Below are 12,400 nucleotides of genomic sequence, written 5' to 3'. Positions count from 1 at the left end.
AGGAGTGTGTGTGGTACATGATGTTGGTTATTAGTCAAGCTCTCGTGCAGATATATTACATTAAGAAGAAACGATGTGTGTGTGTGTGGTTCTGTCCCAGATATCTCTGTGGATCGCTGTGTTTCGCTCCTGGTGACGCAAACACTCCTGCTCCTGAAATATTTAGCAGCAGCGGGAGACGCTGAACTCTTCTTCAGCTCCGTTCCTCTGTTCTTCTCTTCTCTCCGAGGTTTGATTGTTACCCAAATTATAATTAGTGATGCACTAAAATTTCAGCAACCCAAAAAATAAATGTTCTCGTTCCGGGCGAGACTGAAACGGTGGCGTTTAATTTTGTGCAACTGCGTGGATAAACTACGATTAGCAATCAAAACTGCTCTGAACCACACACACATCTGTTAAAGTCCCCCGTCGCTGGTGTTTCTGACGTCACAAATGACCTTGTAACCAATCAGATCAAGCAGTGGATCTCTGAGCTGAGTGATTGGAGGCGGGGCTCATAGAACCACGCATACTAAATGAGGCGAGGGTGTCGAGTTACATTCAAGATATTTTAAGGCATGAGGAATTGTACATATTTTGTGATCCAAGCTGAGTTTTAAAGAAATTATATTTCATTATATTTTCATTTAACCTGTTGTCTTGAATAAATCTGTCATGAAAACAAGTTATGACAGCCACCATTTATATTTTAACAATTATTTGCAGTAGAAAAACAATTTTATCATTAAAAAAAAGTTTATTTAAACTGTCATGTGCAATTTAATTGTTTAAGTGAACTTAATTTTCAGCTTTGGTTTTTGGCTAAAATAATACTTGTGCATCACTAGTTTTAATAGATGTGTCTATTCAAACACAACTAGTTTTACCCTGAGGTTGTTGGGTAATTTTGTGTTTTGCAGACGTACTTAGTAATTGTAAACCTGTTTTTGTTTTAATTGCTCAAGGTCAATATGAATCGCTTCTAATTTATTTAATTGAATATATGCCTGTCGCATCCATTAGAGATCTATTTCCATATGGTACTTGTATTAAAATTCATGAAATGAACAAATAAATATGACATGCAACATTTACACAGTAGATATATTGTATATGAGTGGCTTATTGTTTGATAATTGGTTAACCCAGACCAGGCGCTTTACGGCAAAAAGACCTTTCTCTCCTCCTTTGTGCATGGATATGTGGGAAAAGTAAACCGGAGTGGGAATTCCTGAAGTATCCATGGAAGCAAGACTCGTTCATGGATGAATGCTCGTCTGGAAGTGTTTGAATGAGTTTTAATCTGAATGGCTGTCCTGTAATAATCTCTAAAAGTCAATCTAACTCATGCACTTTCCACAGGATTACAATAGATGATGATGATGAGTGTTTTTAATGAATTAAACCAATAGCTGTCCCGTTCCAAAAACCTCTTTCGATAATTTCATTCATGCTTGCGTCTGTTCTGTAACACGGTTCGTATTACGGTATATGACAGAAAATAATAAAGCACCACCAGTGTTATTTTGGTATTACTTGCATACTAATGCTGTTTTTATTCATATATGTATGTGTGTGTGTGTTTTTTTCCTTCGTGCTTCATTTTTATTTTTTATGGAAGCTTGTTTCTGCCACAGAATGAAAAATAAAAAAGGTAATTGTGACTTATCTCACAATTCAGACTTTTTTTCTTAGAATTGCGAGATGTAAAGTCAGAATTATGAGATATAAAGTCAGAATTACGAGATATAAAGTCAGAATTACGAGATATAAAGTCAGAATTACGAGATATAAAGTCAGAATTACGAGATATAAAGTCAGAATTACGAGATATAAAGCCAGAATTACAAGATATAAAGCCAGAATTACAAGATATAAAGTCAGAATTACGAGATAAAAAGTCAGAATTACGAGATATAAAGTCAGAATTACGAGATATAAAGTCAGAATTACGAGATATAAAGTCAGAATTACGAGATATAAAGTCAGAATTACGAGATATAAAGTCAGAATTACGAGATATAAAGTCAGAATTACGAGATATAAAGTCAGAATTACAAGATATAAAGTCAGAATTACGGGATATAAAGTCAGAATTACGAGATATAAAGTCAGAATTACAAGATATAAAGTCATAATTGCGAGATATAAAGTAGCAATTGCGTGTTATAAAGTCAGAAATGGGAGATTTAAACTATTCTAAGGGGGAATATCTTTTTTTTTTCCTTCAGAATTGGCCTTGCGAGTTTATATCTCACAATTCTGAGAAAAGATGTCAGAATTTCGACATATAAAACAATTATGTGTTAAAGTCAGAATTGCAAGATTTAAATTCACAATTGTGAGAAAGTCCGAATTGTGAAATAAAAATGTCTTTTTTTCTCAGAATTGCGACTTTATATCACGGAATTCTGACTTTATAGAGCAAATGATGACAACTTTTGGGAGAACTATCCATTTAATGCTAATAAAACAACAAAACAGAGGAAATCACTCACTGCTCTGACTGAGAACTTTAGAAGCTTTAATAAGCTTTTTTTGCACTTAAAAAAAAATACAAATACATCGGTATCGGCATCGGGTAAAATTATGTTGAAAATATCGGCATATCGGCCCAAAATCCAATATCCGAAACATGTAATAATGTTATATGTTTACATAAAAAAACCATGAAACATGTAAGAAAGCTGTTTTCTATAGAAAACTCTAACACCCATAATGCACTGGGCATGTTGCCGTCCGAGGCCACGCCCACCAGTCTGCCATAGATGCGCTTAACCAAGCCAAATACCGCCTTGCTTTAGTGGGAAATACCTCTCAGCAAACTTTTACTCATAATGCCATCAACTTGTATTGTTGAAAGAGTAAATGTTCAGTGGGAATGAGTTACTTTTGGTTTAGAGCAAAAGATTCTTTTTATTATTTTGAAAATATCGGCATATCGAATATCGGCCCAAAATCCCTACCCGAAACATGTAATAATGCTATACATTTGCATGAAAAAACATGAAACATGTAAGAAAGCTGTTGTCATGGTGTTACATTTCTACCAGTGATAAAGTTATACTTACAACAACTCTAATATTAATAACCCTCTGACGATCAGGGGGGACGCAAACATGCAGAAATATAACCTGTAGTTTTCACGAAAACCAGAAGACTTGACAAATAATTGTACGTTTCTGGGAGTCTAGGAGAACGAGGAAACATTCTGCATTTACTACCGACATTGTAACAAAACAAAGCGGGTTGAAAATTGCTGAAGTTACACTTATTTTGTTAGTTAATGCAATTAAGGAAAAAAAAAAAAACCTTTTTTTTTATTTCAGCCCTATTTATTATACCTAGAGTATTATACATTAGCCTATTTTTTTTTTTGTGTGTGTGTTTTTGTAATTTTTCAATATTGCATTTTTATTTGAATTTTAGTTTTACTACTTTTTTCATTTTGAAAATTATTTCTCATGGTGATTTAAAAGTTTGAGTTGCATTTCCAGCAAAAGTAGATGTAGAATGGCTCTGTTGCTTGTCGTTAATGCATTAGCCGTGTCCGTCTAGTGTTGCTCTAGTCTAGAACAAACGTGTGAGGTAAAGCGAGGGATGTGGGAGGAGGAGTGTGACGAAGCAAAAGCTCAGCGTCCTCCATCAACGTGTTCCCAGAGACCACAGGAGACTGCAGAGCCTCAGACGTTCGTGATGAGTTGATTGGTCTCAGGGTCACCTGACCCCCTCTGATGGGTTATCAACACTTGTTTTTTTGACACAAGAACATTGTGTTTCCTATGTTTGGTGATGTGAGATGGTAACCCAGGCTTTTGCAGTCTTTTTGGTTTCTAGAAATGTACTTTATGCATGTAGGTGAATGATTCTCAATACACAAGCTTCACTTCATATCAATACTGTCAAGATATTTTAATACACTCTAAACAATGCTGGGTTGTTTAAACCCAAATTTGGGTAGAATATGAACAAACCCAAATGTTGGGTTAAAAATGTAACCCAACTTCAACTTTCACTTTCAACTGTAATTGCATTTTATTTTTAACCCAACATTTGGGTCCTTATTTGACCCAAATTTGGGTTGAAACAACCCAGCATTTTTCAGAGTGTAAATACAAATTAATTAATATATTAAATGCATGAAAAATAAATATGCACAATGTATTGTTTTGGACAGTTTGAAGAGAATCTGAGTGAGGACGTAATTAAACGTAAATTAAATTAAATTAAACTCTTGACTTTTATAGTTATTACCTAAACAACCTGCAGAGGTTGTTGGCACTATAGTTTTATTTATTTATTTATATCTTTATTTGACATGGACATACAATTACAGTGGACGAGCCATATGCATTTGTTTTTAGTGATTATAGCATACATGCTAATTTTCAACACCTGTCCACGGGTGGCGTTTGAAAATAAAATAGTATTGCAAGAATGTATATTAGTAAATAAAATGAAAATACAATTAAATCATAAATATGTATAATATGACTAGTGGCATTTTAGCATTATTTATTTGAATTGGCATTTCTTTTTACATTTTGATTTTTTTTTTTATCATTTATTTAGTGATTTATTTTTGATTTGATTTCAGTTTAAGATTGAATATTTTTAGGCAATAATTTCAATTAGTTTTTTGTTGACACAATTTTCATCTATTTATATTTTATCTTAGCTTTATCAATTATGATTTTAATAGTTTTACTTAAAAATAGACTAGGACTGCATTGTTGAAATGCGTTGTCTGAATGTTTGGTTTGTGTTGTGAGAATGTTTCTAGCCTCGGTGATGCTAAAAATATCACATCTCCTTTCTGCTTCAGTCCTCTCGTCGTACGTTTGGGTTCTGCTTGCGTTTTTGTCTCAGTTTTGGCCTCGTTCCCGGGCCTATTTCTGTCCTATAACTTGTTTAAGGAGTCTGTGTGTTCTCACTGCAGCGTTTGAAGATCCCTGTGTCACTGAGCTTTTTATAGCACGTCTGCAGCCGAGGCTCTTTAGGAGAGTCAAATCTTTTCATTGGAGGTTTGGGTGTTGGACTAAACCACAGTGATGTCTCCGTCCGTCTTTTACCAGAACGCAAACGCAGCAGAACTGATCCGTCGGCTTATTGAAAAAGAAAAGATATACGTTGAGGATGGAGAACGTGATGAATTGCTCATGGGATTCACTGAGTGATGGATTGAAAACTCAAGCCCATCAGAAAGATTGATCTTAAATCTATCACCCCCCCCCCCTCTCTCTTTTCTCATTTCAGTTCTGTGATTTATTGCTCTTTTCTGGTGCCTCCACATCCAAACATCACTGCAACAGCTTGGGATTTATTTGCTGCAGGTTAACGTAAACGTAACTATAGGATATTTCATTGCAACTTAAAGGAGTAGTTCACTTTTAAATAAAACTTTTGCTGATAATTTACACACCCCCATGTCATCCAAGATGTCCATGTCTTTCTTTCTTCAGTCGAAAAGAAATGAAGGTTTTTTGATGAAAACATTCCAGGATTTTCTCTAGAGCCAGACCGATATATCGGCCGATATTAGAAATTTTCCAAACTATCGGTATTGGCAGTTATAATGGCCGATAAATTAATATTTCAAAAAATAAAATAAAAAAACGTTTTTACAGTTTAGTTGACTGACTGTCCTTTTAACTTTTGACAATGTGACTGAAGTATTTCTTTAATAGCACGTGACAGTTATAGAAATGAGACGGATCATCTCTGCTCGGCCTGTTATATTGAAAATGTATATTTTACAATTTACATTATGATGTAATCCATTGCTAAATTATGGCTCATCATAGTCTAGCTAACCACAAAGCTAGCTAATGCCACTATCATCAGTGGAAGACCGCTAACGTTAACATTTAATGAGCTTTGATTCCTCTGTCCTGTTGCGACATTAAAAGAAACAAGTTTCTTTTTAAAATGCATTATCATATTGTTTTAGTTAAAACTCATACATAACTACAAATAACTAATGTTAGGGAAATCTGTTAATGTTTTGTTGCGCGTTTCTGAAAAAAAAAATATATCGGATTTTAAAACCAACAAATATTTGTTTCGGTATCGGCCTTCAAAATCCTTTATCGGTCGGGCTCTAATTTTCTCCATATAATGGACTTCAATGGGGTCCAAAAGACAGTTTCAGTGCAGCTTTAAACACACAAGAAGGGCTTTTAAGGGCTCTGGTTTTACCTTTTTGTTTCCCCAAATCGTGCAGTGCTGTTCCTGGTTCATTAGTGCTTGTTCCACCGTTCACGGACTTTGTCTCTTTTCTTATGCACTCTCAATGCTGGCTACGTTTACATGCAACCAAATAATCCATTAGTTATCGGACTAAAGCCTTCATGTTATTCTAAAATTCTCCTTTTCCTCAGCATCTGTGAAGTGAAGCAGGACAAAATCCACCAGCTCATATGGTTATTTACTCTAAATTATGACCAGACATTGGGTAAATATTAACAGGGTGGCAAAAGTATTAAAAAGTCTTAAATCAATTTTCAATTTTCATGAACACTACTGAACACTAGGTGGCAGTTACAGAGTTTCATCTTTTGGACATTCATCATCATATCGCATTGGGTTTCATTTCTTGTCCTCAAAACAGGGCACTAATCTGTTTATTTTTAAGTGTTTGTAGTATTATTTAATACGGAAATCAATTATTTATAATTCTTATGATGAGAATAAAGTTAGGGTTAATTAAGGAAAATAAATATATTGATCTGAAATATAGCGAATTAATTTTAATTTATTAATTAAAAGGTACAATAACCAAACATATCTCAGTCTTTTTTTAAAATCTTTTTATTAATTTAATTAACAAACTAATTATATAAAACTATTATCAGTACACTATAAATAAACTGGTTCTATGCCTTTATTAGTAAATTAAATCTAAGCCTTTATTAATATACTTAATAATTTTTATTATTCTATATTTCTTTTCACTCCACTTTACTCCACCACAGGCGACCGCACATACGCAATTGACAATTGTATTGTCATTTCACCATATTTTTGAACAGACAGTGTGTTTACTTGGAAATATTACTGTATATTTTCAGTTTTCATTTATAATTCCATCGTAACTTTTGTCTTAAATTTAATTTAGAAGTGGTATTAAAAAGTCTTAAATTTAAATTGTTTATACCTGTAGCCACCCTGATTAAATCTGTTGTGTAAAACATATAAAGAACTAATGTAGGAGAGCGGTTATGTCAAAAAACCTATTCTGGTTTGAAGCTTGTGACATATAAACGTGCACATCAACCGATCACTTGTTTAGTGTTCATGTGAACACTAGGTTCAGATTCATCGATCAGAATGAATTCAGTCCGATCGAAACGGAAGTTGTGCATGTAAACCTGAATGAATGGCGTTCTCCCTCTGACAGCCTCACACTGGTTCCAGTATGATTTCACCTTCAAGGGTGTTTCTGTGAGCCGATCTCTGGCTCGTTGCCTGTGGAGAGTTTCTGCTGGCTCCACGCCTCAGGACACGGAAACAATGGCTTTCCATTCATCCGCTTAATGGAGAAAGTGCTGGATAATTTACATGGGATAAAGGGGGCGGCTGAAGAGTGAAGAGATTTCTTTGGCTAATACAAGAGCTCTGCAACCATTCATTTCTCTCAACTGACAGAACTTTTCCCATCTATTCTCCATTCCAGCCAAAAACACACTTAAGGCCCTATCTTACACCCGGCGACTGTTTTTGCTAGTTTCAGCCCGACGCGCTTATCATTTTTTTTTTTCATTTCAAATGCATTTGTGCCCATCTGTTGGTCTGAAAACGAGGTGTGTTTTCAGCCGCATTGGTGCGTTGCTATTTTGAGGAACAGATATAGACTAAAACCGGCTCTAAAGTCAATGGCGCAATATTTTTTTTGTTATTTATAGTGCTCAAACGATTAAAACATTGAATCGTGATTAATCGAATTAATGTCATAGTTAACTCGCGATTAATCGCACATTTTTATCTATTCTAAATGTCTTTTGATTTCTTTTTGTCCCATTATTTTTTAATATAAATATGTTTGATATTTGCCACCGTCACCGTGGCAAATACCGTCTGCCCCGTGGAATTGTGGGAGTAAACCCATGGGGATTCTGGGAGTGTGGCATGTGTTCATACAGCTGTGTGAGGCGAGCTTCTATGGGTAAAAGCACCACCTCTGCCTTGTTTACGATATAAAATCATAAATGTCACATCTTAAATGCTGTCAGAATCTGCTAGTTGTTATTTTGTGTGTGTGTGTGTGTGTGTGTGACCGGTGTTGACCTCTCCTGTCACTCTGTTCATCGGGAACATCCTTTTCCCCTTCAGACTGGCATCATTCGGAGCAATAGTTCACACAGCTTATAATGCAGTCATGAGTTTATATCAAAGTATTGCACAGTGATTTTCTTTAAATCCATATTTCTGATCTAATGCAGTGTTGGTGTCTGAAAATCTCATGAACTGAAGTTGATTTCAGCATTTATGATGTTGTGTATAAACTTGCATCTAAATATTCTTTATTTATTCTATGGTGAATCCAAGCATGTCTCCAAATATTCCAGATTTGGGCGACCAAAAGTCATAATGACAGTTCCTGTTTTTTTTATATATATATATATACTGTATATTTTAATATTTTGCAGCATTTATTAGAAATGATGTATCTATGCACATCATTATTTAAAATTCATGTGCCTCAGTCTTTAATCAAAATATCTCATCTCTTCTCTGATTAGTGAGGGTGGGGCAACCTGTCACTCACATGTGATCAACCAATAGCAAACCACTACCATCCAATCAATTCCCCACAGACAAAATCAAGCCCCGCCCACATTTGTTCTTGTATCTTGTATACGCCACAATAGGGATGAAAAGACTAGCGCAACTTCTGTTTAATGCCGACTTTAAACGTTTAAGTATTGGTTACTAAAACTCTTGTGTGTGATGTTTAAAAGCCTGATTGAATCTGTCCAGTCTATTTTGAGAGTGTGTGTGTGTGTGTGTGTTTCACGGCACAGCTGGTTCAGCTGCTGTTGTGCCAGTCGGGTTACAATTTAGAGACTCTACACACACACACACTTACAGAGGTGTCCTCTGTCCATCTGGTTGTGGTAGACGGGGTGTGTGTGTGTGACTGCGGGACGTCGTAGACGGAGTGTGTGTCTGGGTCATTTGCTCTTTGTCTCTCCCTACTGATAAAGTAAACAACACACACCAAAACCTTCCCAGAAACATGCAGTCATCCCTCAGGAACACGCTATGAAAGGTGTAACTTTGAGGAATCTGTAGTTGTCTAGTTGCATTAGCAAGGTGAAAATAATGCTTTTTACTCTGGTACACCTATGTAGACGTCAAAGTATATAATACGTCATGTGACTTCAGTCCTTTCTCAATTATTAAACAGTAAAATAGCATTTTTCTTTATTCTAATGTGACTTTGAAAGCCATAAATGACATAACGTTCACTTTTTTTGTGAACTATCCCTATCAGACAAACATTAAAAATTGTTGTAATTATTTTTTATTATAGTGTGAACGTCTAAAAGTCACTAAATTCAAATGCAAAACCACTGTAAATATAATCTGCTGAAAATATTCAGGATATTGGTTTACTTTAGAGCCAGACCGATATATCGGCAGTCCGATAATATCGGGCCGATATTTTTCCAAACTATTGGTATCGGCAGTTATAATGGCCGATAAATGAATATTTCAAAAATAAAATAAAAACAGACGAAACACGCTTGAACCATGTCATGAGTGTTGAAGTTGTATAGTTTGTCCACCAGAGGGCGCTCTACACCGTTCCTGTGGGCAACACTCGTTGAGTTGGTCACGATACATACATTGCTGGAATAACAATTAAAAAAACATCCCCATCAGTTTTCTTACCTTAAATAAGCATGACAAAATTTAATATATAAATAAAAAAAATATCGGCCGATATATCGGAATATCGGATTTTAAAACCCGAAAATATTTGTATCGGTATCGGCCTTCAAAATCCTTTATCGGTCGGGCTCTAGATTACTTTAGGAATTTTTTTGCCTCAAAATTACTAAAATTAGAAAGTCTCCTCAAAGTTAATTAATTTATATTATTTATATTTTACAATGTTAAAATATAGATACTACTTATGTTTTTTTTTTTTTGAATGGGTACTTTAAGTAAATAAAATGTTTGAGACAGTATCTGGACAAAGCTAAAATGCTGTTTAATATATGCAAGGCACATATTCATATTATATGAAATTATTTTAGTCTTTTCTTGTTTGACATGTTAAATAGTCCAGTCCAGTTCAAATCAACTTGCAAAATGCAAAATTCCACTTGGTCTTTTTCGCAGACGTTCATCTGCCCTTTGACCTTTTGACATCAGATTGCTGTGTCCTCCTAAGGGGTCACTTTTGCATTAAAGTACTTTCTTAAACAAAGCTCTTGGCCTTATTGTGCATGTTCTGAAGTACATGCATCATGTATAAACTGTACGTCTGACTGTAATGTTTGTCTTCTCTCGGTAACTCCTCGGTCCAGTGACCTGGCTCTGATGTGCTCGACGCGTTCTCGTGCTGAAGCTCATTTCACTTGTAACCATAACATGTCCTGTGTGGTAATTGATTCCCAAACTGCTGCACAAAGTGGAAAGAAGTGATGAAACTTGCAGAACACTGTGTTCACCTGCATTTTCTAGTTGAAGTCTTCAGATGTTTCTCACGGTGTAATATGTGCTCTGGCCATTCCTATTTTTTTTCGGGAAGCAGTCTTTGATTGTTGCACATTGTAAAGTGTGTGTGGTTTTTTTTCTTCCCCCTGTGTCTGCTGGTCTTTCACCTCATCCTGTGATGTGAACGGCGGCTCAAGGTCTCTTTAGATCAATGTTTAATCCACTCTAGATGCCGGTGATCACGTACCCTGTGAAGAGCCGTTTCTGACGCGCATGAATATTGTGTGAAATGAGCTGGATTAGTCGAAGCACACGGTCCTGTGTGTGTGTGTGTGTGTTTACATTCTTATATACAGCATCAAGTGTTTTATTTACTACAGATTTTTGTATTATATGCGTTAAAATCTATAATAAAAAAGTTTATAATAATAATAATTTGTAATGAGAAGTGTATGTAACTGTTTCCAAAAAGGAAAGAAGCTGTGGTTTTCTGCCAAATAAACGCTTGATGGTTAACATTTGAAAAAAATAAAGATATTGAGACATAAATATTAAATTAGCTTTTTTTAGATAATATTATAGATGTTATCTAAAACATCTATAATATAATATATGTATATAAGATAATATATGTAGTATTAAAAATAGTTGTTAAATAATCATTTTATTTTTTCTTTTATTATTTGCAAAATAGTTTTAATAATAGTAAATAACAATATTATTATTGTATATAAATTGTAATATATTTATTTTAATTGAATTTATTAATTAATTGAATAATTAATTTAATAAATTGTATTTCATTAAATATTTATTTTATAATATTATTTTAATTATATTTTACAGGTCATTTCTTATTTGCTAAATAGTTTTAATAATAATAATGAATAACAATAATAATCAGATTTTTTTTGTGCATCCGTATTGCGTACATAGTAAATCTGGAGCTCTTTTTTTGCCTTTTAAATCAATGATTGCAGTCTTAAAAAAATAGTTGATTTTTCTCATCCATTCATTCGTAGTACATGTCATATGACCAATTATTCAGTAATTGCTCATAACTCACGCTGGTACATATTAAATATGGTTGATGTTTTTCTCTGATGACAGCTGTTATGGTTGTCTGTCATCTCTAACTAATTATTCATTTGTCCTGCACTCGCGCCATCAGTCAAGCGTCTCAGGTTGATTGTATTTTCTGACCGGAGCAGAACGGATACGTCACTGCTGTAAATGTCAGATGAGAGACACAGGTTTCCACTCTCCATATGTGTGCATGAGGAAGTTACACAAGTTAGACAGACATGTTTAAATGACACCATTATATGACCCTCGATGTTCGTATCTCATGCATGAAGTTGTTTGAACTGTTTGTTTTATGAAGTTGATATCTAATAATGTGTGTTGTGTGTTTTCAGGGTGAGGAGGGACCGCCCAGCCTGGAGTATATTCAGGCCCGGGACCTGTTCCCCCAGAAAGAGCTGGTCAAAGAAGACGACGCTCTACAGGTCAGTTTCACTCACCAGACCACGAGTTTCGCCTCATGTCCTTAATGATTAATGATTAATAATAATAAAATAATTGTATAATGATTATAATTAGATACAATTAAGTATACTAATGAATTTTAATAATAATTATTAGAGATGCACAGATACTAAATTTCTCCACCGATATATATAGCCGTAATTCAGAATTATATCTGCCCGTACCGATTATTCAGAATTATATCTGCTCGTTCCGATTATTC

General features: G+C 34.6%; 1 protein-coding gene across 5 annotated transcripts in view; it reads left to right on the top strand.

The window, feature by feature from the left end:
- The window catches only part of mtmr4 (myotubularin related protein 4), a 73,420-nt gene that overhangs the window by 29,674 nt on the left and 31,346 nt on the right, over positions 1 to 12,400 (top strand). For all 5 annotated transcript variants that reach the window (XM_089130646.1, XM_089130648.1, XM_089130647.1 and 2 more), the window contains one exon: positions 12,069 to 12,158. In XM_089130646.1, the coding sequence (XP_088986772.1) occupies positions 12,069 to 12,158 (90 nt within the window). The remainder of the gene's footprint in view (positions 1 to 12,068; positions 12,159 to 12,400) is intronic.

The sequence above is a fragment of the Pimephales promelas genome, chromosome 4, assembly GCF_988280905.1.
Source record: "Pimephales promelas chromosome 4, fPimPro1.hap1.1, whole genome shotgun sequence".
In the NCBI taxonomy this organism is placed as follows: Eukaryota; Metazoa; Chordata; class Actinopteri; order Cypriniformes; family Leuciscidae; genus Pimephales; species Pimephales promelas.
This window is presented reverse-complemented; position numbering and strand designations above follow the sequence as displayed.